Genomic DNA, 24,239 nt, shown 5'->3' with positions numbered 1-24,239 from the left:
GATGTTTTAATAGTTAATATTACTGAGATGTTACCTTTAAAGGTCTTATGAGGGTCCTCTGGATCCTGTTGATATAAAGGATCCTCTCATATTTTTTCAGAAGGAGAATATTAACTCAGACACTCAACACAGTCTATAAAGGATGGGGTGACAAAGTGCATTCTCGGCTTCAGTTTAGATAGAGAAGCGTGTGCTTCATGACTCTGAATAAACTTTGTAACTCTTCTGTATACAGGTGATGCAACACCGCAGCTGAAGCATTTACTGTTCACTTAGGATATGTCTAATCTGACCTCTTTATTTAATAAAAGTGTGACAGCAGTGTAGTCAGCGCTATCTGAGCTGGTTTAAAATAACCTAGTTTATATTCCAGAAGCGGTTCAGCTAGGGTAGCGCAGAACTCATTATCTCCCCCTAAGCTTGGTGTTTCGGGGACAAGCGTGAGAAGCAAAGCATTTCAGTTTGTTAGCACCTCTCCACATTACGCTTCCGTCTTGAAAGAAGAGACAATTTCTGTAAGTGCAGCAGCAAATTGGCCCGAGGTGTCTAATCTGTGCAAAACCCCACTTTGGAGTATGAAAGGGAAGGAAATATTCCCGGGGCCTTTGCTCATGCAAATCCTTCTTTCTCACTCAGCGAAACAGCAGTGAGTTTGCTGCGTGTGCAGATTTGTGTATATCCTATTAAATTAAACAGTGCCAGAGCATTTATCAGAGCATTTATCATGCAGTTATCTGGTGCAATTGTTAATGTACTCTCTGATGCTATTTTGGCCCACGCCAACTAGCACTCTCTGAGACAATGCCACGTTCCAGTTTGGGGGATAATGGGAGCCTGGGATGCCTTCCAGGAGGTGGTATGAATCATAACACCCTCTTTTGGGAAGGAAAAGGCCCGGGAGGCTGAAGCTGTGCTGTGTCACGGGTCCTAAGAACAAAGGAACGGATCTGGCCACTCATTATTAAGGTGTAATCTGTGTAACAGCAAAGGGCTGATAGGGCATCAGCACTAATATCTAGAATAAGAGAAATCTCTTCTATCGTTGTATAATGACTAGCTGGGACTGGAAAAGTGCATGTACAGGTCCATATTCCCATGCTTGCAAAACTCCCATATAACTTATTTAAAGTTGTGTGCTCATGAAAGCAGACACACATCTTGATGCCAAAGATTTTTATAATTTTTTTGCACTGCACTCAGCTCAAATGTACTGTGCTTGCAGTTCAGTATGGCCCTGAGATGTCTTGATTCACATACTTCAAAACTATTTGTCTACTAGACTTTAGTAAAACCTTTGACACCGTTTCCCACAGCATTCTCCTGGAGAAACCGGCTGCTCATGGCTTGGATGGGCATACACTTTGCTGAGTAAAAAACTGGCTGGAAGTCCAGGCCCAAAGAGTTGTGGTGAATGGTGTTAAATCCAGTTGGTGGCCAGTCACAAGTGGTGTTCCCCAGGGCTCAGTACTGGGGCCGTTCTCTTTAATATCTTTATCAATGATTTGGATGAGGGGATTGAGTGCACCCTCAGTAAGTTTGCAGATGACACCAGGTTGGGTGGGAGTGTTGACCTCCTCGAGGGTAGGATGGCTCTACAGAAGGATCCGGACAGGCTGGATCGATGGGCCGAGGCCAATGGTATGCAGTTCAACAAGGCCAAGTGCCGGGTCCTGCAGTTGGATCACAACAACCCCATGCAGCACTACAGGCTTGGGGAAGAGGTGCTGGAAAACTGCCCAGCAGAAAAGGACCTGGGGGTGTTGGTCGACAGCCGGATGAATATGAGCCAGCAGTGTGCCCAGGTGGCCAAGGCAGCCAACAGCATCATGGCTTACATCATTAATAGTGTGGTGAGCAGGACTAGGGGAGTGATCGCCCCCCTGTAATCTACACTGGTGAGGCCACACCTCAAACACTCTTTAGTTTTGGGCCCCTCACTACAAGAAAGACATTGAGGTTCTGGAGCGTGTCCAAAGAAGAGCAACGAAGCTGGTGAGGGGTCTGGAGCACAAGAGTTGTTTAGTCTGGAGAAAAGGAGGCTGAGGGGAGACCTTATCTCTCTCTACAACTACCTGAAAGGAGCTTGTAGTGAGGTGGTGGTTGGTCTCTTCTCCCAAGTAACAAGCAATAGGACAAGAGGAAACAGCCTCAAGTTTCATCAGGGTAGGTTTAGGATGGATATTAGGACAAATTTCTTCACCCAAAGGGTTGTCAAGCATTGGAACAGGCTGCCCAGGGAAGTGATGGAGTTGCCATCCCTTGACATATTTAAAAGACAGATAGATGTGGTGCTTAGGGACATGGTTCAGTGGTAACTTGGCAGTGTTAGGCTAATGGTTGGACTTGATGATCTTAAAGGTCTCTTCCAACCAAAATGATTCTATCATTCTATTTGTGAGTATTTCAGTATTTTAACCACACAAACTACTGCCTCCACAGCCTCAGAATATGTACTGCTACCAGCACTAAACTGAGTTTTACCCTTTATATTTTTAAAATACTACATAAGTGTAATTATTTAAAAGATGTTTGTTTTTCTTGTAGGGAATCAATGGAAAAGATGGATTGCCAGGTCCTCCGGTAGGAAAACATGCTTTTGTGTACTAGTGTATTTTATTCTTCGGAGATTCTATAGCTGTTAATCCCAGGCAGTTGCTTTCAGTTCTGCTAATAGATGTACAACAAAGCCTTTAAGTGATATGTTTATCTTTTTTCAAAAACAATTTTTCAGGGTGCTGTGGGGAGACCAGGAGACCGAGGGCCCAAAGGAGAACGTGTAAGTCCCTTGTTTTAATAACTTTTTTCCTTTTACTGAGCATCTCAGCACCTCATTAGCACATATTTTACAGGCAAAACCAAAAAATTGTCTGTGAACTTCAAGCAGTCTTTCAGACAACTAAGAGGTTTAGTCCTAGGCACTACTTGAAGGAATTAGAATTGAATTGGCTTCTGCATTTAGAGGAAAACACATTTTATAGACTTTCTAACACAGTTGGCCTGGACAGTGTAAATTGATCAATAGGATGAAAATTAGAAAGTAGCTAATCTCATTGTGATGCTGTCAGACTTTGCAAGAGCTAGAAAGCTTTACTGGGAGCTTTATATGTCACAAACACAAATCATGTTTTATATAAAACAAGCTTGTTACACTTAGGCAGCAGGAATGCCAGTGCAATGCCTTACTGCTTGCCAAAATGTTTAGACACTTCTGTTCATGGTAACGAGATCGTGGTGGGCAGGAATCATTACAGGAGGTGAGAGGCGATCATTGCTTTGTTAGAGAAAACAAAATCTTACACATACCCTGCTTCTCGTATAATTTTGTCAAAGCCCTGATATCCCGATACGATTGATACCATATTTATTTGATGAATCTGAAAAGCACCTCCCTGTGTAATCGGGAAAAGGAAATGCTGCTTTATGATCCTGAGGACACACGAGGTTTTCACCATTATTACAGTAATTGTCCCTTACAGAAGTTAACAGTTTGCAATGTTCTGTTCCTGCCTTTAAGGGCCCAAATAAAACGGAAGAACCTTCTTCTTGTACCACCTACTGTGTTACATTGCTCAGCCTTGACCTTCTCAGTGACAACCTGTTGGAATGCCCTGTAAATAGTACTGTACACATACAACCAGAGGAAGAGGCTGGACCTGTAAGTGCATGGTCTTAAAACACACTGACCTCACCTAAAGCTACATCCTTGAAAGAATTTACCGGGTTTTGGCAACACTGTTTGCAGCACCAGAGAACTTAAGTAGTGCTGAACTGCGCATTATGCTGAGAAGCTGCAATTCATTTACACCGATCTGTCCCTTTAAGCAGGGAGGAAAATGTTGGAAAAATCTGTGCGGGACAGAAAGCCTTAGCGCTCTTCATCAGAGTGAAACTTGGGAGGTTTCAGGGTAAAAGAAGAGAGTGTATTCATTGCAATCGCATCGGTGACAGAGTACATACGTACACACATGTACATGTAGCTATAGATGTAAATATGGACATATGATTGCTGTCAGAGAGGTCACAGATACCTGAATCTGCTCTCACTTTGGGGATCACTGGCAAACATGCCACGATCTAGCTCTCTCTATGCAGAGTTAAAATAAAAAAAAATATAAATACATGTATATAAAAGAAATACATAGATACATGTAAAAAAATGAATCAATTTCCAGAAGTATTTTTGTTTCAAGTGATAATCAAAATCTCTCACAACCTTTTAAAACAGGGAAGTTATAAATATGCCGAATGCAATATCTGAACACAGTGTTCAGACAGCTGTTCCTTACAATTCTACAGGACAAGAAAATTTCTGTAGATAACAAGGGGAAACCTTCCTAAGAAATAACTCTGAAATACACAGCAGAAGTCTGCATCTTGGATAAGCGATAAGTGGGGGTGTTGGAATTTGGGGTTTTTTTTCTGGATCGGGTATTACAGCCCTGCATCTGTGAGAGAGATTGCAATGATTACAGAAAATACTACAAAGTCAAGGTTTTCTTGCAGCCATTATTATTATTGCTGTACAGCGTACTCCTTCAGTTTGAGAGCCGCTGCTGCAGTTATAGAAAAGAGAAGCATTAAAATTTGAAGGGCAGAACAAAACTCCTGAGGTTTTCATGTCTAATATAAGTATATCCTTGTGGAATCCATTTTAAGAAGGAAGAGGTCACCTGGGCTGAAATAATCTTATACATCCCCTGAGTGACTAAACACTACTTTATAAACTGAGTGACAAACCAGTGGAAAACATGTAGTTTATGCCAATCAGAAATACTACTTTCAAGTCATTTCAACAACAGGTTGGAGTACTGGTGGCTGGCTCATTTATTGCTATTATTTGCATACCTTGATCACAGACTGGGAGCCCGCTGGGCTACAGCATGTAGAAACCCAGGCAAAACAATTGCTCCTTCTCCGCATAATTTAGTGCAAGATTAAGTGCAAGAGAGAGAAGAACACTAGAAAGGAGGAGGACTGAATAGATCAGCACAGCAGGCGGAGATTGCAAAACGTACTCTGGTTTTTGTACAATTCGTAGTGAAGGAGAGTTTAAAGTGGAATCTCAAGGAAGATACGACCTATTTTTTATGAATTTTACAAGGAGCTTCTTCCAAACACAAAGAAAACACTGGAGGTAGTTAAAAATGCTTGTTTGAAATGTGACTGTAGTATTTGATCTGCCTCCTGCACGTTGGCAGCCTGTAAAATGGGAATGGCTTACAAGAAAAGCAGCTGCAGGATCAGCTTCACGCTGCCATAGCATCACGGTCTTAGAGAAACCTGCGGTTTTCTTTATTTCTAGTAGAATAGCGATCCATACCTACTCTGCAGGTTTATAAACCTGAGAAATTATAGATGTACATTTATGCCTTAAATGTGTTTTTAACGAAGGCTTCGTGTAAGTACAGGAATATTCAGGCAGCATTTTTTATATATGTGGGTGGATGCGTATGTGTGTGGTCTCATTTGAAAGCACTACCAGACAAAATGGTGTGTTCCGTGGCTCCCTATGCTGGACTTTAATCTCCAATAAAAGTGAGTAGACTAAAAATTATATTAAAGGCTATGTACCTCTTTCAAGTTTTGCAATAACATATGGTAGAACAGTTGTTGTTCTTCAGTTTTACAATGTTTCAGGTTGCTATGAGTGAAGTAAGAGATGGAGCTTGGATGCAAAAACTTTGTTAAGGCCAGGAAAGAGGCTCTTCCCTGCAGACTACAAAAGTTTTGCTTCTCAGACAGAATCCTTCCTCTGCCCTGAATTTCTCGAAGTGTTGCAATATACATCCTGATACAATAGCTATATGCAGGACAGAACACTTTTTCCTATAAATCTTAGCATTTATAGAAACCTGAAAAGGTATGCCTCTTCCATCAGAATGTTGCCCTTCCAGTTCCCCCAGCAGACATACGGTCCCTTTACTGCTCCCATCGACTGTTGAAAATTTGAGACTCTTTGACAAGGGTTACAAGTGTCTTTGGGGTATCTCATCATATCTCGTCTTTTTTCTACGGAGTAGCTAAACTAGCTGTGTATTTCTCGGAAATCATTTGTATGCTGCGTATTTAGTTTTGCCCAAAGTATTGATGCCCAGATGCTAAAACAGGAAATCGGGCATCTACAATATTGAGAGGATAGGTCTTTTAAGAGAAACACAATAAACATAATCACACCAAGATTGTTTCCACGTCACACTGACTACTTCCCTGACTACGTGATCATGTTAGCAGTTTGACAGGTTGTATTTGGTTTACGTGGCAAGGTTTTGGTAACTGGGGGGCTGCGGGGGTGGCCTCTGTGAGAAGACACCAGGAGCTGCCCCTATCTCGGCCAGAGCCAACTCCAGCTAGCTCCAAGACAGACCCCCTGCTGGCCAAAGCTGAGCCCATCAGTGACGGTGGTTCTGCCTGTGTGGTGAGAGGTGAAAAATGCTGGGAGAGAAGAGTGAGAAAATGTGAGAGAAACAACTATGCAGGCAGCAAGGCCGGTGAAGGAGGGGAGGAGGTGCTCCAGGCGCCAGAGCAGAGATTCTCCTGCAGCCTGTAGAGAAGACCATGGTGAAGCAGGCTGTCCCCCTGCAGTCCATGGAGGTTAACGGTGGAGCAGATATTCATCCTCCAGCTCGTGGAGGACCCCATGCTGGAGCAGGTGGATGTGCCCTGTCGGAAGCTGCAGCCTACGGAGAGCACACACTGGAGCAGGCTCCTGGCAGGACCTGCAGCCCATGGAGAGAAGCTCACACAGGAGCAGGTTTTCAGGCAGGAACTGTATCCCATGGGGGACCCACACTGAAGCAGTCTGTTCCTGAAGAACTGAAGCCCATGGGAAGGACCCACGCTGGAGCAGTTCATGAAGGACTGTATCACATGGGAAGGACCACATGCTGGTGCAGGAGAAGAACGTGAGAAGGAAGGGGCAGGAGAGACAAAGTGTTAAGGACTGACTGCACCTCTCATTCCACATCCCCCTGCACGGCTTGAGGGGAGGAGGTAGAAGAGTGAAGAGTGAAGCTGAGCCCAGGAAGAAAGGGGGTGGGCCGAGGAGGAGGTCTCACTATCCTGCTCTGTTATTAATTCGCAATAAATTAAATTAATCTTCCCCAGCTTCAGTCTGTTTTCCCCTGATGGTAATGGGTGAGTGATCTCCCTGTCCTTATCTTGACTCACAAGCTATTAATCTCGTTTTCTCCCCCGTCTTGTTGAGGAGGGAGAGTGAGAGAGCGGCTGGGTGGGTACCTGGCAGGCAGCCATGGTCAACCCACCACAGAGGTTAAAATTATAGGTGTGAGATGACAAGGTCTCAGCTTTTGACACTTGGTTTTTTTTCTTGTGGTAGACTTTCAGAGTTCAGAACCTCTGCAGCTCTACTGAGGGCAATTTAAGCTCCAGTTGGGAATGCATTATGGTTTCAGCTAAGGCAATAAAACATCACAAGTTACAGTGGTCTTTGTAGTGAAGCTTAATTATAGTCAGTAATAAGCTCTAACTCACTGGAAATCGTACAAATTGGAGGACAGCTAGGTGATAAAAATGTTATACAAGCTCCTACTTGCATCCTTACCTTTCTTTCTTTCTTTTTCAATCTTTACCTGTCGTGTAAACATGACTTAAGAATATGACTGCACTTTGACTGTTTTAGCAGTCAATGATGTTTCAGGTCTGAATACAGTTTACCAGCACTTACTGTAAATTAAGAATGTAATTAATTCCATTCGTTCACCCCTCATAAATGTAGATTCTGGATTTATCTAGTAACGATGCAGTCAATTCTTGGTGCTGTTTGCTGCTTATGGTGGAGCCTAACATTAGCTTAAGTGATGCAGCAAGGGCAGTCAGTGACCCTTAAGAACTGCCAGCTGTTCATTAACAATCTGGATGTGTGACTTGCAGCACTTTGCTCCACAGTTGCAGTTCAGTGAACTAATAGCTAGTACATTAATACATTAAATTATTCTAAAAGATTGAAGTGCTCACAAATAAAACAAATTTAAATGCCATCTCGGCCCATGATGGAAGCTGTTGCTGGCCAAAACAGTGACCTTTAATTTATGTTGTTTGCAAGGAATTCACTCATTATAAACAGATTTGTGTACCTGTTGTTTCTCTGATTAAGCGAAATTTTGTGTATATGCAGAAATAAAATATTAGGCTTCTAGGGAAAGTTACAGGAAAAAGCCTGATGCCCTGTGCCTGGGGAAATTCGAGAACCTAAATTCTACCTATGCCGTATTTGACACTTCTAGATCCTTGTATAAGGGCTATAAACTTTCTGTCCTTGAAAAACAGGTTACAGAGTCAAGCTTTTTTTTTTTTTCATTAACTTCAGCATCAAAAGTGTAAGAGAACAAAACCTTACTTGCTGTGTTTTCAGAGCCAAGGGTTAGCCTGTAAAATGAGCTTCCCTGCACAACTCATAAAACCTATTTCTGAACAGGGAAGAAGTTTCTCTTTAGCATTCTTGGGTGACTTTTCCTAATTTGTTCCACTGTGTGCAGTGTTTTTCCTTCTGCTTTTATTTTACACAGGGAGATCAGGGTATTCCAGGCGACAAAGGTCCACAAGGTGAACGAGGGAGACCTGGCCCATCAGGAGAGAAGGGAGATGTGGGTCCTATTGGGCCACCAGGAGACAGAGGCTATCCAGGATCACCAGGTCATCAGGGTCCCCCGGGATCACCAGGACCCCCAGGGTTTCCGGTAAGAAAATACAAGTTTTCCTTGGTTGCTTGTGAAGTCAGAAGACATGAAGGTCACATGTGCTGAGCGGTGGCAATTCAACCAAGCAATACCACAGTGTCAGAAAAACTAAGATAACCGAGAGAATTTCGGTGTTCAGTTAACAGAGGAGGAAAAAATATAGCCAGGTGATCAAGCAGTTACTTTTTTTTTATTTTTTAAACATGTGCTATGGGTAAACGTTAATTATTTATTTAACTTCTGCAAAATCGATATGGCTCTTCAATACTGTTGATTTTCAAGTTTTTCATAAACTTAGGAGCTAAAGTGTAAATGTTTGCAAGTAAGAAAGAAAAGGAGGCACACAAATTATTCTCAATGAAAGAGAAATTAGCATTTTAAAAGACAAATTGGACGCTTCCTGTCAGTTGTACAGACCTTGGTTTGTCTCCACATGTGCACACACACACACACATGTTGTGTTTTCTTTTTAATTAGTGCGATGCCCTCAGTCAGGTGGGGTACAGCTCTAAAAACCTTTTCCAGTGTAGTTAATTGGTCCTGTGATGCAGTTATATTTGGTTGGCTGCATCAGAACAGTTAGTCCCTAAAGGGGGTGAGAAGTTGGGAAATACCATGCCTAACGTAAGTACAGCATAGTGGTGTCACTGGACATCCTTTCTGTCTTATCCAAATTAATTTCAAAACACATAACGTGCTGATCATCCTGACAGTTGGGAGTGCCTCGTCCACTCTATGGTATTAGTGGTCTTTACAATATTATAATGTATTTTCAATAAAGTGGCCTTTGCAGTTAAGTGAATGATAAAAATATATTAAAATATTTAATTTTCAGTGAAAGCTTTACACACTTGATGCTAAATTTCAGCTTTTTTTATATATATATTTTAACATCTTAAAGTGTCCTCTGTATGTTTCTTCTGATACATATCACCTTTTTGTTTCCTCATCAGGTTGATCCAGTTTCACTTGAAGAAATAAAAAAGTATATCAAACAAGAGGTTCTTAAGGTTTTTGAAGGTAAGAAAATGAAGTATTATGCAATTCAATGTAAATCTTAAATTCTATTCTAAATGTTTTAGATTCCTATAGCCTTTATATACATTTCTTTACATGTCGTCTAACTTACGTTGGACTTAGTAGCTGCTTCGTAGCTGTGCCTAAGTGTTAAGTCTGCTTAACACAATTATGTTCAAATAGTTATAAAATAAAATATCTGTTGAACAGAGTATTTTCTTATGCAAAAGATTAGCATTAAAAGGTAGTTTGCTCCAAATCATAGTAGCAAACATATGTATGGTATCCTTGTAGATACATATGCATCTGCAATAATATATGATACATATATGCATCTACAATGCAGGGCAAGGCATTGAAGATTTTTTTTTTCAGCAGAGACAATAGAAATATCTAATTACTTTGGCCGCTTAGTGGATGACTATCTAAATGAGAGGCAGGCTTGGCAGCTTTCAGTCGTGCAGGTCTGAGCTGCTGTGCGCTTTCAGCGAACGTCCCCCCTGAGGTCCAAAGCTCCCTGGCCAACCACCAACTCCTGGCACAGTTTTAGGCAAGTACAAGGTTCAGCCAAGGCCTTCGTGCTATGTAAGCTTTCTGAGCCATGACCTTACTCTGAAAAGGCAATATTTTTCTGCCCCAGCGTTTTCTTAGTCAGGGTTGAAAAGCTGTGACTCAGGCAGGTGTCTGAAACGAGCTTCTGCCTCTTACCGGTAGCTTCTTTTATGTCTGCAATGTGCTTAGCTATTTTGTCATTAATATTTGTGGATACAAAAACCTTTTAACTTTTAGGGATAGAAGAAAACATGTAAAGTTTGAGACTTTAAACTATTCAGGCTTTTTTTTTCACTTGATAACGATGCTATCATTTTGTGCATTTCCACCCTTCCCCAGACTGCTGCCCCATAGGACTCCAACCTGCTATGTATTTCAGGAGCAGTTTGTTGGCTGAAGTCACCTCCTTTTTCCATTCAGATGGAATGGTGACAAGTGTTTAGTCCGTTCATAAAAAGAAAGCATTGAAAGGTGTCCTGCTTACAGGGAATGTTAGGTTTTGTCTTCATAGCTCTTCCATTTTCTACACCTCACTAGCGTTCCCAACGGGTCTTCGATTTTTGGCTTTGTTTCACTTTGCCTATTTTCTATCACCTAGCTTGTTTTTGGTTTGATGCACGCTCTTCTCTCTGATTTTTTTCTCAAACCTTAAAACTCCACCACAGTAAATACCAGCTAAATTGTGGAATGCTTAGTTAAGTTTTCTAATCCGGTATAAATGAGACAGATTCAAGGTTAGTACCTATTCTGTCTACCTCTGAGGAACACTGAAATGTTACCGAGTGCCCTTAATTCCACCAGCATGAACAGTTCAGGCTGAAATCTCTGCAATTAATAATGTTTGCTGAGCACGTATAGGTTTTTTCACGACTGTTTTCAGGGTTCCAGCACATTCCAAGAGCTGTTTGCAGTATTTAAGCTCTACTTTGCAGCTTAATCTGAGTTGCAAACACATAAGGTAGCCCTTCCCAGGGGTGTTAAGTACTAATTATTCCATGTTCATATATTTTAAGTATTTCCATGAGCAGGAGTCAGAAGTCATTTGAAATATTGAAATACATTAGTAAAAGAGAGTAGTAATAGAAACTTTAGTACAAATTCATCCCGATTATTTCAAAGCGTAAAGACTTAGACATGAGTCTGAGTTGGAACTGAAGACCTCAGTACTTATGGGAGCATTTAATACCTTGACATTTAAAAGGATTAAACTCCTTACTTCCAGAAACTTACTTTAGCTGGGCCTTTGGGATTTATATATTTTCCTGTATTTTGCTAGCAGATTTCTTACCCACTTTTTCTTGTGCCCTTTGTTAATGAAGAAAGGATGGCTCAGTTTGTATCCCAGCTGAAGCTGCCTGCTGCGATGCTTGCCTCCCAAGCTCATGGAAAACCAGGGCCCCCAGGAAAAGATGGGTTACCAGGGCCACCAGGAAAGGATGGTTTGCCAGGGCCACCAGGAGAACGTGGAATTCAAGGTAGGAATTCCAAAAATTGTTCCCATGAATTGTATCTTAAAACATTTATACACTTGCTAATGATTATTAAATAAGCCGGTATTACCTGCCTAGCTTCCTAATGATTAACTTTTAAAACTGAACTTATGATTTTCCAGACTAGATCTAAGTATTAACCCATAGTAAATGTGTGGATTTTACTGATTAAAAACTCCTAATCAGTGCATTTTATTCTAATAAATGATAAAGTTAATTACTGACGGATATCTAAAGCTGACAGATATCTAGGCTACTGTACCTCTTATTTTTTCTCCAAATAATTTAACAAGATAGAAAACCAATGCCAGCACTCTGTATAACTGTTCCATATTGAGAGACCATTTTATTTATGTAACAAAATTTGATCTCCAAGTCTGAATGCTCTCAGCTCCGATCCTGAGACAACACAGGGGAGGAAAACCTGAAGGCAAATATTGTTTTTTAAGAAGCAGTAAAAACTGAAATGTTACTGTATGAATCCTTCTTACAGTGAAGTAATCTATTTTCACAACTCAGTTTCAGAGTATTCTGCTTTTCACTATAACCCACACAGTAACGTGTACATTACACTGCATTCGGACAGTGTAGGACTCTCTTTCCACTGAACTGTCTTTTACCACAAAACCACTGTGGCTGGGCTCTACTGTAGAGTCAGCCTGTCAGAGATTGAAAGGAAGAGGAGAACAGAATAAAAGGAAAAAAGAATTTATCAATGAATAATATTTTGTGAGTAATATGTAATTTGCAGCTTATCTGTAGGTAGTTCTTTATTATCTTTTGTTAGTTTGGTCTGCTCTGAAGTCAGAGCAAGTCAGACTGGAATGAAGAACATGAGAGCAAAGCTGAAGATGTGTGGATCCTAAAGCTATCAGAAGAATAAAGACTTACTAACACTGATAAGCGCAAACCCCTGACAGAAGCTTGAAAAATGTGATGAGCTCAGAATGAGAAGAACAAGAATAAAGGATCAAGGAAAACAATAAAAGGCTTAGAAACTTACAGCACTGACTTCATCATTACCTAAATATTCCGATCACTGTAAACAGTCAACTTCAATGATGATGTATGTGGTGGTTAGCCTCAGATGCTTCTGGGATGCGGAACATCGTACTAGGCTTCATTTCCAGCTAGTGAGCGTCAAGAGTAAAGACGATAGATATGCTTAAAAAAAAAAAAAATAAAGCTGCTTTTTCATGCCTTATGCTTAAGTAAAAGTAGTGCCCCATGTACGCAGGATTTCCATTTATTTTACCGATATGCTCAATGCTCTTTTTTGATTAGTAAAAGTTAAGCTAAGTGAGAAGCATTTACTTCTCTGATAACATCAAAACATATATAAAATTTTACTTCCAAGGAAAGAAAACCAAAACTTTGTCTTGCCTCCTTCTTACACTCCAAGTAAGAGAGAGTACCGTGAGAGAAGCACACTGACAAATACCATTCATGCCTTTCCCAGTTGTGCCTGTGCGTGTTATTGTTTTGTGCCAACAGTAAAAAGAAGTACAAATCTCTGAGCAGACCGAAAAGTATCCTTACATATTCCAGCTTATTTTCAGCCGTAAAAGACATAGCGGACAAGACCTCTTGGAGAAGCATGTTACGTGCATGTGTCGCTGAGACCATCAAGGTAGCATGCTGTGTGCACGTCTGCCCAAGTCGTAATACGCATTTGGTATTGACTGCCAGATATTCCTTATTATATTTCTCACTTGGTTGTAGCCCAGATTGCCAGCTCCGGGGCTTTGATCAGGTTTTGCTGTGTGCGGTAATACGCATCTGGGCTGGCAGAGGAAGTTCGTCGCTTGTCCCATACAGCCGATGGAAAAAAAGCAGATACTTCTGGAGAGCAATTAACAGGACTTCTAACAGCAGCCGCAGAGCAGTTTGCGATGCTGCACGCTGAGCAGAGAGCCTGCTAGAGCCAGCCAGCAGGAAGGGCAGGTGTCACCGTGTGTCCAAGGAGGTACTTAACTTGCGGCTTTGCTGGGATCCCTCCGTACACCTCAAATGTGGTGCCAGTTCCCCCGGGAACTGGCCTGGCCTGGCTGGATTCCACCAGAGCATCCTTCTGCAAAGCAAACCGATAGGTAGGGGTTCATCCCAGAAGAAGAAAACGTAGATACTAAGTCTTGGAAGTGTAGGCGTGGCCTTTAAAAAGTGTGTTTAAGGAACTGCTAGGCTCTAGGGAACAGAGTCAATCATTTCTAATGAAGTCCAGAACGTCGCCTGCTGGCCTTCGGCAAGGTTGTTCATACTCAGGTACTTCCCAGATACAAATAATTTCGATTTTATGTGGTAGTCTTAGTAAAAATATAACACGCAAACAAAAAACAACAGAGTTGCAACGTAAATTATGAAATATGCAATTGCCATTTCAATAGACTTCATATAATAGTGACTGGAAGATTCTTATATATATATTTTTCTTCATTTAAAAAATAACTTATGGCATATGCATCAGCAATCTGATACTGTGAGACAGTGTTACCAGTGAGGTGTACAGCATCTGCTTAATGGGGAGCAGAGGAACTTGTTTACTCTGTATGTGTTTTAAAGGACACTAATATCTTGTAGAGAAACAGGAAGATCATTTCAAGATTTAATAGACAAGCTATAGCAATGTCATCCATTTGCAAACAATCAGCCAGCTTGTCATATGTTAGAGGATCTAGCTCAATTAACTCCACTGACTTAAATGGATTTTTAAAAATATAATAGAAAGTAAACTTTGGCCTTTAGAACAAATTAACCTTGGGATATTATCCTTTATGTTAATATGACTATTGATTTTTTTCTCCATAGACAAAATAAGGTTTCATCTTAGTTAAACTTCTCTGTTTCTATCAAATTAAGGAAACATAAGAGTTTTTTATAGGTCCTCATAACTCATGGTAGCCTGGAGGAATCAAACATCACAGCTCAGGGGAAAAAAAATAACGTGATGAATAGTCGAAATTCCTTATCTTTATTGCTGATCTCTGTTGTAAAATGTATATCTCTTACCATAATTATTACTTTGCATGGTGGGAGCATCTAGAAACCTTGGCTGCCATCAGGAACCCATTGAAATAGCTGCACTGGTTTCGAGCGTTACCTCCTGTAAACTGTCCCTTGCTCTTAGCACCTTTCCTATTGCTTTGCCGTTTGTTCTTAAGAACACAGAGTATTTGCACAGTAAAACACAATGTATACTTTGTTCTCATTGTTCCTTGCCGTGGTAATGTGTTTGCCTCATATTTGTGTTAAAGAACCTCAGATTTCTCTAAGATACTTGACATGGTAGTTTCAGGTGCTGCGTTATCCATGCGGATGGATGAGGGTCACCATGATATAGCTGGAATATCTTTTGGAGCTGTTTAAATGAGAGAACTTTTTACCTCCAAGTTCATAGACATGAACTTGTGTCATTTCCAAGTAGAGCTGAGGGTGTTGCGGTAGCAATGCTTCTGACCGTGATGTTTGTGGAGAACATCAGAGAGGCGTATTTTAGCTGTCGTCACTCATCTGTGAGCAGAAGACAGCTTATCCCTTCGAACCATACTCGCTACATACTGCTGCCAAGTGTTTACCGTACTACCCATGTTGGGCACGAGTTTACATACTACAACTTTTGGGTTGCAGGAATTACAACAAAACTTCTGGAACCCGAGTAAAAGGCTTTGCTAAAGCAGTCGCCTTTTGAGTTAAGCAGGTACCTCTTACTGGAATTGTAATTCTACCAGTAAAAATAGCATCTTATATGTGCCTTATGTTAAAAACAATAAATCAAAATCTGATTTAAGCATATGGTAATATTTTCCTTTGACTGTGTATGAGTTTGTCACTGTAAGCTCAGAGAAAAGGTAGTATTATCCTCCAGAAGTGTAATCATGCTCCTACTTCTGAGCAAAATATACCTCATTAAAAATCAAGTATTTTCCTGCTAGAATTACACATTACATTCTTCCAATTGTTTACATATAGGCCTGTTTACTAATATGCTTACACCCTGTGAAATAAAGCCTTATTTTTAGGAAAGATACCTGGGAAATTTTTGGATTAAACTTCAGTGTCAACAATACATACCTGCCACTGTGTACAAATTACGCCTTTGCATGTGTATTCAGATACAGCCACTAATGGTTTACCCTGGATCATACATTCGCACTGGCAGGCTGCTCTTTGTGCTATTGTCGGGTTTTTTTCCTTACTGTCTTGGATTCCAGTGACATTTACAGAATCTTTCAGTCAATCTTGGTCCCTTTTCAAGTATAATGTCTTGGATACCTACAGTGATGGTTATCACGGAGCTTCTAAATGTGATATGTCGTAAATGTGATTTCTCTCTTTTCCCCATAACTAAAGAAATGCAAAACAAATGATTAGTGGCAGCGCTACTTTGTAAAATTACAATTAACTGAGTTTGTAGTGAGAAATGTACTGTAACTATCTATTGTAAATTAAGAAACATAGAGATATATATAATAAATAGGAAATGTAATAGATTCTGTGGTTGTGTGATTGAGCTTCTCAAACAGTAGCAACTGCTATGCATTACACAAGATTTTCAGAGCCAGCCAAACTGATGTAGTTATAAATACTACCACGGCCATTAATGAGCAAAATCAAGATTCATAATTGAATACGAACACCTGCATATTCCCTTTTCTGAGTCTTTACAGCTTGTGTGTGTGTATGTCTTGTACAATTCTGCATAACACAACTCAGTGGCCAGAATGCATGATTAATACTAAGTTTGTTTCTCTGTGAGCTTTTAAACAGTTGATTTCCCTTTGTCATGTTATGCATGTCACTCTGCATGCATTTTCTCATGTTTTTTGCTTCATTGTAATCTCCTTGTTGGGGTGCTGAGACAAGAGTAAGGTAATAGATGCTGTGTTTTGAAACTTAGAACGATTGCAACAGACTTTCTACTGAAGTGTATAATGAGCTTGTATTTAATGGAAAGCTTGAATACTCTGCGTACCATTCCTACTGCATTGTGTCTGTTGTTACAACCCTGAATTGGTACCCACAGCACTTAGAGTTGTCCTCTAAAGTACCAGTGTTGCCACAGACCACGTACACTGACAAGACAACTTTTGCCATCCATCTGCCAGTGCCCATTAATCTTCATGAGACATCAGGTGGATTGATACTACTATGCTGACGGCTCAACCGTGACTCTTCTCTTTTAATTCAGACTAAGTTACAGCTCTTCACAAGAGGAAGTTTATTGTATGGCATACATGACACTGGAAATATACTGGTCCCTGCAGCGCAACAAATTTCATTTCAAACGTGATCAGAAGTTGGCAAATTAATCGTCAGCATATGTCACCTTACATGCCAACATCTGAGGTTTGGGGAGGGAAAAGGGTTTCCTTATAATCCCTTTCAAAGGGGATTATAAGGGGTTTTTAAAGGGGCTGTGGCAGGTGTCATGCTTGTTCCTTTAAAGATGCCTTCATCCCCTGTCCTACATCCATTACATAGTCTAAACAGAAAAGCTACATTTTTAGATGGATTTTTAACTTGAAATATTAAACAAAATGTTATACTGATACCCACGAGTCCTCTGCTCTAAAGCAGCCAGAGTGATTCCAACTAACAATTTTTTTCTACAAAGAGTTTAAGGAAAGAGAAACAGGTTGGGCATGAGTTGCTGCACTTGAAAAGATGGAAGCTACTTGGATAAATACAAAACTATGGCCTGTGAAGAAAACTGATGGAAATACTCAAAGTATCATTAGTAATCACACACCTTGTTAACAATATGCAGGCACTTGGGTCAAAGTAAGCTTTGCATGCTAGAAGCCGTCATCTGCACAGGCTCTAAAGACACCTCATTCCACGTGAGGGCAGCTTTGTAATGCTGGAGTGGGAGTGGGTCTTCTCTCACATGTAGGGGAGTACCTGAGCATACAACCTCCAGTTTACAGTCTAAAAAAAAATGCAGACATAAAGATTTATGTAGAGCGGAGAGGGTGAAGTCTCGCTCAGTTTGTGGGCTATCAGAGAAGGGCTGGTCAGACTCCAGATGGCCTTTGGGTTGTTGCTTTACATCACTTCATCAAACAGGTAACACTGGAGCAGAATACGCATTTGGCTCTTTGTCAGAGGAACTCCAGGAAGGTAACTTAAAATCTCAGGGAAAGGTCCAGTTAGCAAACAGAGCGAGAGTCCTCTGGGAGAGGATGCAATGGTTACTGCTAGAAATCCTCATATTTTCCAGAAGGAACTTACAAATATAAGAACTGTCTCAGCAAAAGAAGTGAGCATGTGTTTTCCCAGTTACGTTTGTCTTGATAATTTCATGTCAACAAGCTATACGGAAGATCGCTGTTCATAATAAGAGGACGCTCTTATTTTCATCTCTTTATTCTGTGTAGGTTATAGAGGACAGAAAGGGGAAAGAGGCGAGCCTGGAATTGGACTGCCCGGTAACCCTGGACCACCCGGCCCTGCAGGTACAAGTCTCCAGATTTATTTCTGCTATTGTTATTTATGAACTAACAGGCCTTTCTCCCCGTTCTCACGAGCGTGGTCGTAGCGTGAGGTCCGACCCCCACCTGCCTTCTCGCGGAGGAGCTGGCGCGCAGCTGACTGTCAGCGATGAAAACGCGGGGCACTGCAGGCACTCTGGCGAGGACTCTGTTAATTCTAGCTTTGTTTTACCAGCTACTGGCCTGCCGGGCCCACCGGGGACGCCAGGCTCACCCGGACCGCAGGGGCCACCCGGACCCGACGGAAGATGCAATCCGGCAGATTGCTATTACCATATATCACAGACTCGGTCACGCACCAGCGGGAAATAAAAACCCTCTCCTGTAGACGCTTGGGTTCACAGTCACTTTTCACTCCTCTCAATAAGTTAATTTAATCTTTGAAATACTTGGTGCATTTTTTTTTTCCCCTCGACACTGCATGGTATATAGATAATTTATAAGGCACAGAACTGAGCCTTTTCCTATGTTATTTGCAGTGTCATAATTATGAAATGACATATATTTTCCAGAGTGCATTCCATGTGTTAGGTTTCTTGTATTTATTTTGCTTAGAGGAGAAAATAGGCCCAAATAATTTTCATAAGCTTCTTCCTTCAAACAAAAAATATTTTATTATAACTTGAGACCGTATGTATGCCTCGGTATATAAGATGGCTTTATTTTTCTTGCTGGTGGTGAAGTTTAAGTGGAGAAAATGCATTTCTGAAGTTTTAAAGCATACCCGTTCATGGCGAATGCAGGACCTGAGCTGGAGCGCTGGGAATTCTGTTTAGACTAAACGTTCATGTCCCTCAAGGAGGCTCCAGCACACCTTCGGAACTGGGTCTGTATCGTGCACCATGAACACTACCGACCGTTTCAGTCACTTCCTAGATGTCAAAGAAGGAAACGAAGATGTGTTTATGATCTCTCTAACCCCATCCAACGTTTAGCTTCAGGCTGCCTGAAATTCGCCAGGTGGAGCCCCAAGAAGCGTCTCTTCTGACTGGATGTTGTCCCAACGGGGGGCTTGTACATTCATTTAGTCATGGTTACATGTACTCTAGATATTAAATTTTTAGGGGCTGGCAGTGGTGTTCCTAGCTGAGAAATGGCACATCTAACCGTTATGTGGACTTAGTAAGTGTGGTATCACTGCCTGTAACCAAGCTGCTCTGCCATTGTGTCTGCCTGCGGCAAAGATGACCTCTTGCTTTAGAGCAGAAGCGGTGGGTACACTGTGAGACAGTCAAAGAAGAAACTTCGCAAACCTCTAATCATACGGATGGCACAGTTTTCCTCTTCCTCCTGCAATAATTGTGTGCCAAAATAGACTTGACAAGAACATGGAAACAGTAGAACGCAAAACTCACAGGTCCTAATAACTGGTTGCAAAAAATAGAGCTCAAGAGAAATTCAGAAAAATTATGAAACCCTCCTTGGAAAAGTGTACTACAGAGAACAGGACTGCGTGCAGTTTGCAGGCATTGAGTAAATCCTACAGCACCAGATGTTGTCAATAAAGAACAAAACAGAACAAAGTGTAAATTCTATAGAGCTCAAAGGGTTGAGGAAAAGAAAAGTCAGAAAATCAATCATGCAGAGGTTGATTCTGAAAAAGAGGGAGGAGGGTTGGCAGAAGTTTCACTCCTGATTATTAGGAAACAGATGATCCAAGATTAGTCCTAAGCAATTTGGTACAGTGCAATAGAAAGTGAAGGTGCTATTGAGAGAACATGGACAGCTATAATATCCCACAACCTCAAGATAAACCCATAGTACGAAAGCAGCAGTGACGGCTCTTGCCACACCGTTAGGAAGCCAGTCGTTCTCTCCCACTTCAGGCTGGTAAGTGGTTTTGGTGATCTCCGTGCTTGGGTGGTACTGAGCCGCCAGGGAAGTGTTCCCAAAATGGAAGTGCTGGGTTCCAGAGAAGCTGTTGTAAAACATCAATCTGGCTGACTGCTGGGTTTTACTTAAAAATGTTAAGGAAGGAATGGTGGGAGTCTTTTAAAATAACAAAATACATTGGCATTTGTTCTGAATGGGGTTCCTAGCGCTTGTACCCAGACTGGAGCAAGAGGTAATAGAGTTAACCAGGGGAGCTGGGGAGCACAGGCAAGCCTTAGTCATGCTTTCTGAGCGAGAAAGCATACCCTAAGAGCAACCTCAGAGTGCCGCTTAATGTGGTAATCAGTTAGACATTGTGAGGGAAGAAGGCGCTTGGCACAAGAGCGGTGATTAAGTAACCACAGAGATCAAAGGCTGAGAGTAATATGTAGGACAGGAGAAGGCAGCAGGAAGGAGGGTGGCAGAAACCTGTGGTGTACCATGAAACCATCCCCTGAGGGGAATCTGTGAGCTGTAATACACCCTTGCAGCTGGGGACCCTCTGGGGGAGTCAGGGTGCTTCACCTGTCCCTCGTGAGGATGAGGACGGACAGGTCAAAGCCTGCAGGCGAACCACAGTCCTCATGCCTCCTTTGCTGCTCATCCCTCACTGTCCCTCGGAGGCTGTGACTGCCCCTTCTCTAGGCCAGCGTGTCCTCCGTTCTGGGGGCTGTGGGCCCCCATCCCACGGGGGTGAAGGTGCATTTGGAAGACATTGTCCTGCCTGTGCTTAGCTCAAACCGCACCGCTCCCGTTCCAGACCTCCTGTGCCCGTGGAGCGCTGGGTTTGCTCTGTGGCGTTGGCCGCCTTTCCAGATCTGGTCCTTAGAACACCATAGCTGTGGGAGCGCCGGGAACTGGTGAGGAGGCTTAAAACCGAGCGCTTGGCTGTCCCGAGGCACTTTGTGCTGCTCTCCAGGCTACAGGTCTGCCAGCCCAGCGGGTAAAGCCAGGGGCCTTCCACCAATGTATATATCAGTGTATATACACCAGAGGGGAACAGGCCTCACATACTGTTTTCCACTCAGTCAAATGAACTGCTGGTCAGGTGTCTTGCATGAACATTTTTTTTTTTTTCATTGATTTCTTTTTACTTCTTTAGTAATTCCAATGTATGTAAAAATCTAAATATTTTTTTACTTCCTAAGTTAATTTTAAACTTCATTTTCTGTGATAATATGGAAAAGGGCGCTGTCTTGTAAAGGATATCTGCGCGAACAAGAGGTTTCCAAGCAGTCCCCTTCCTGGAAGGCTGTACATAGACTATTGCGCCGCGTTAGTGGTATGTGTATATTTTGGGGCTTTTAGCTAGCTGAAACCGAGCAGCTGTTATTTGCCGGGTGAAATTGCTGTATGTTAATTTACTTGAACTTATCGGAAGGCAGAACACTTTTTATATTTGAAGAAGTTTATTTTTTCATCTATGTTTCCTACAGATGCCTTTTTCTTTTTATAGGCTCAAATCTAAAGGTCTTTTAAAATGTATTTCAACACTTTGAATTTATTTGCAGCTAACTTTGGTAATTATCTGGTTGCGGTTTTTTATATTTTGCTAAAAGCCCACTTTAATTTTCTCGTGAGAAAACGGGTATTTTGTTATATGGGCTATCGCGATACCTTTTTAAAGATGCCGTGTTCTTCACTGGGATAGAACAGAGTTAATTCCAGCTTAACTTTACTTCACACTGTGTTGCTCCTGCTCTACGTTTTTAGAATTGAAAGCAGAACGTAGCTGGAAAAGTGCTTCCACGTGGTTTTCTGGTTTGGCCCCTGAAATTTCTTTGCAGTTCCAGACTGATGTTGTCTTGGGTTTCAGGAGGGGGGCCAGGCAGGGCTGAGGGGTGCTAATCTATTTTGCGATTTGCTTTATCAATTTCATATCTGGTTTGAGCAGTGTGTGCTGCAGTGAGCATTGCGAGGAGCTAAACATGGAGGATTATTTTTTTTCCAGTGGCATAAGGTTTTTTTCTGATTTGGGAATGTTTACATACAACAGGACTTTGAACCGAAATAGCTTTGACAAAATGTTTTAAACGTTTCTTAAAAGCTCTCTAAGCTTTGTTTTAGTTCAGGGTCAGACTATTCTATTTTATGGCAAATTGCTTTATCACCTCCTAAGAACATGTTGGGATTTTCTTCAAATGGCTATGTACAGACCATTCATTTTGCTTAAAGAAAGTAATAACCTTGGTAAGAGGGCAACTTTTCTGAGGCTGCAACATCCCTCCTTTTGTCCACACGGTGGAGTTCAAAACATCTTTTCAGTGCAAAGGATAAAGCCCAGGCTGAACTCGCTCAGCAGCGCAGGAAATGACCCAGTGCTGCGTAGACTCACAGGACAAGAGTCAGTGTTTCTGATTTTGTTCTTGAGCCTGACTTTTTTGTTTGTTTGTTTGTTTCCTAAAATCCATTTAGTTTTGCATGGTAGTATTTGCAGAAATACTGCCTTTCCTGGATAATTATTTTCAGGCAATATTGTTTAGATTTTGTGTTTTGTATATATACACTTTATAGAAGAACAGGCAGTAGCGGGACATCCCGCTTTCAAGCATCGTGTCCACTGTAATGATGTTTCTCTCTGGGGGAGCAGAGAGACCGCTACAGTTAATAAAATTTACAACAGCATACTTTGTACGATCGAGTAACAGTGCAGCCTACTTAGTAACATTTTAAGAACGAATATTTTTGTCTTAAACTGGATTTGGTTTCAATGATGAAAAAGCACTGTGATATGGCAACAGGATTGATTGTATCATCCATCCTCCCTTTATGTTTTATGATTGTGGATTATGACATGTTTGATATGCACAGCTTTGTTAAATAAGCTTATTTTTTAAATTAATGGATAATCACACAAACTATTTTGGAGCTTCTTTTTCACAAGGGTGAAATACTATTTTTCATGTCAGTGTATGCTCAATTTTTTTTCTTCTTTTTCTGTGATGTTTACATAAAAGTCTTGTAAAAACCCCATGGGCTAAACTTGCATTTTATAAACTTGTTTCTCCAAATATACTACGTAAAGCCACCCCCTAACCTCGCATTTTACCAATGCAGTAGAACCGCTGCTCTAACATGACACATTGGAACATGAGAAGTATCTCAGGAATCAAAACAATGTTGGGTTGGGGGCAGGGGGGGGTATTGTGTTTTTTGTTATATTCTGGGTGTACTGAGTCATATAAATTTTTCTTGAAATCTGTTACGTCCACTACAACTAGATTGTACTGGATGGATGTCTAAATCCATCTGCATAGATGTAGGTGGGTGTAAGCCATGGAGAACAATTTTAACCATGACCTTATCTTGGCTGGTGTTTAAGTGGAAAACTGAAGTCACCATACCTTAAGGAAATGTAGTTTTCAAATATTAATTGCTAACAAATGTTACAGATTCTAGACCAAAATAAGTTTGTAGCTAAAAAGAATGTAGTCTACGTGTCTGTTAGCAGTTTTATCTCCGAGTCTGCTGTTCTACAAACACAAATGCATTTGATTATTTACTGAAGTTTCAATGTAAATATATTCTGTCTCCAGTCAATACATTTGAAGGATTTTCAATGACATATCTTATTTTATTATTTTCTTTCATTTCTGAATGATATGCGGCTGTCACTGAATGAATCACGGTGCATGCCAACTGGTTGCTTCTTCATTATATTTTTGGTTTGCAACATTTAAGGTTCAGTTCAATGGAAATGTATTAAGTGGATAGAAAATCGCTTTTTACATTATTATGTGGCCATTTACATCTGAAATAGAATTCCGGAGGGAATGGAAACGTTTCACATACTTTCTGTTTGTGGCTCTGTCAGAAATGACCACCTTTCCTTCTGTGTCAAATCACGAGAGGGAGGATGCAACTGCGAACAAGAGAAAGGAGAGGCATAAAGCCACCGCAGTGAGCCCTGGGCAGCATTCGGCACCGGGGCCACAAGCCTGCGCTGCCTGAATTCAGGGAGGAGGATGCTTTTGAGCGCACCGAGGTCAGGCTCCTGCTTCCCAAGGGTTGGTGAATCTTGGGGCTCTACAGTCTGGAGGTAAAAAAACAGTGAAAAAACTTGGCCTTACATATATATATATATATATATATAAAAAATTTATGGGTGTTAATCTAATCTCTGA

The 24,239-nt window shown here is 41.3% G+C and overlaps 1 protein-coding gene across 1 annotated transcript in view; it reads left to right on the top strand.

The window, feature by feature from the left end:
• COL19A1 (collagen type XIX alpha 1 chain) overlaps positions 1-18,555 on the top strand; it is a gene marked incomplete at its 3' end in the record, with an annotated part of 201,173 nt that extends 182,618 nt beyond the window's left edge. The window contains exons 44-50 of the mRNA XM_082481418.1: positions 2,545-2,580; positions 2,732-2,776; positions 8,526-8,696; positions 9,650-9,716; positions 11,585-11,740; positions 18,130-18,207; positions 18,419-18,555. Coding sequence (XP_082337544.1) covers positions 2,545-2,580; positions 2,732-2,776; positions 8,526-8,696; positions 9,650-9,716; positions 11,585-11,740; positions 18,130-18,207; positions 18,419-18,555 — 690 coding nt within the window. The remainder of the gene's footprint in view (positions 1-2,544; positions 2,581-2,731; positions 2,777-8,525; positions 8,697-9,649; positions 9,717-11,584; positions 11,741-18,129; positions 18,208-18,418) is intronic.
• Positions 18,556-24,239: the final 5,684 nt, after the last annotated feature.

This window comes from Vanellus vanellus (assembly GCF_965231255.1).
Source record: "Vanellus vanellus genome assembly, chromosome: 3".
Taxonomy (NCBI): Eukaryota; Metazoa; Chordata; class Aves; order Charadriiformes; family Charadriidae; genus Vanellus; species Vanellus vanellus.
This window is presented reverse-complemented; position numbering and strand designations above follow the sequence as displayed.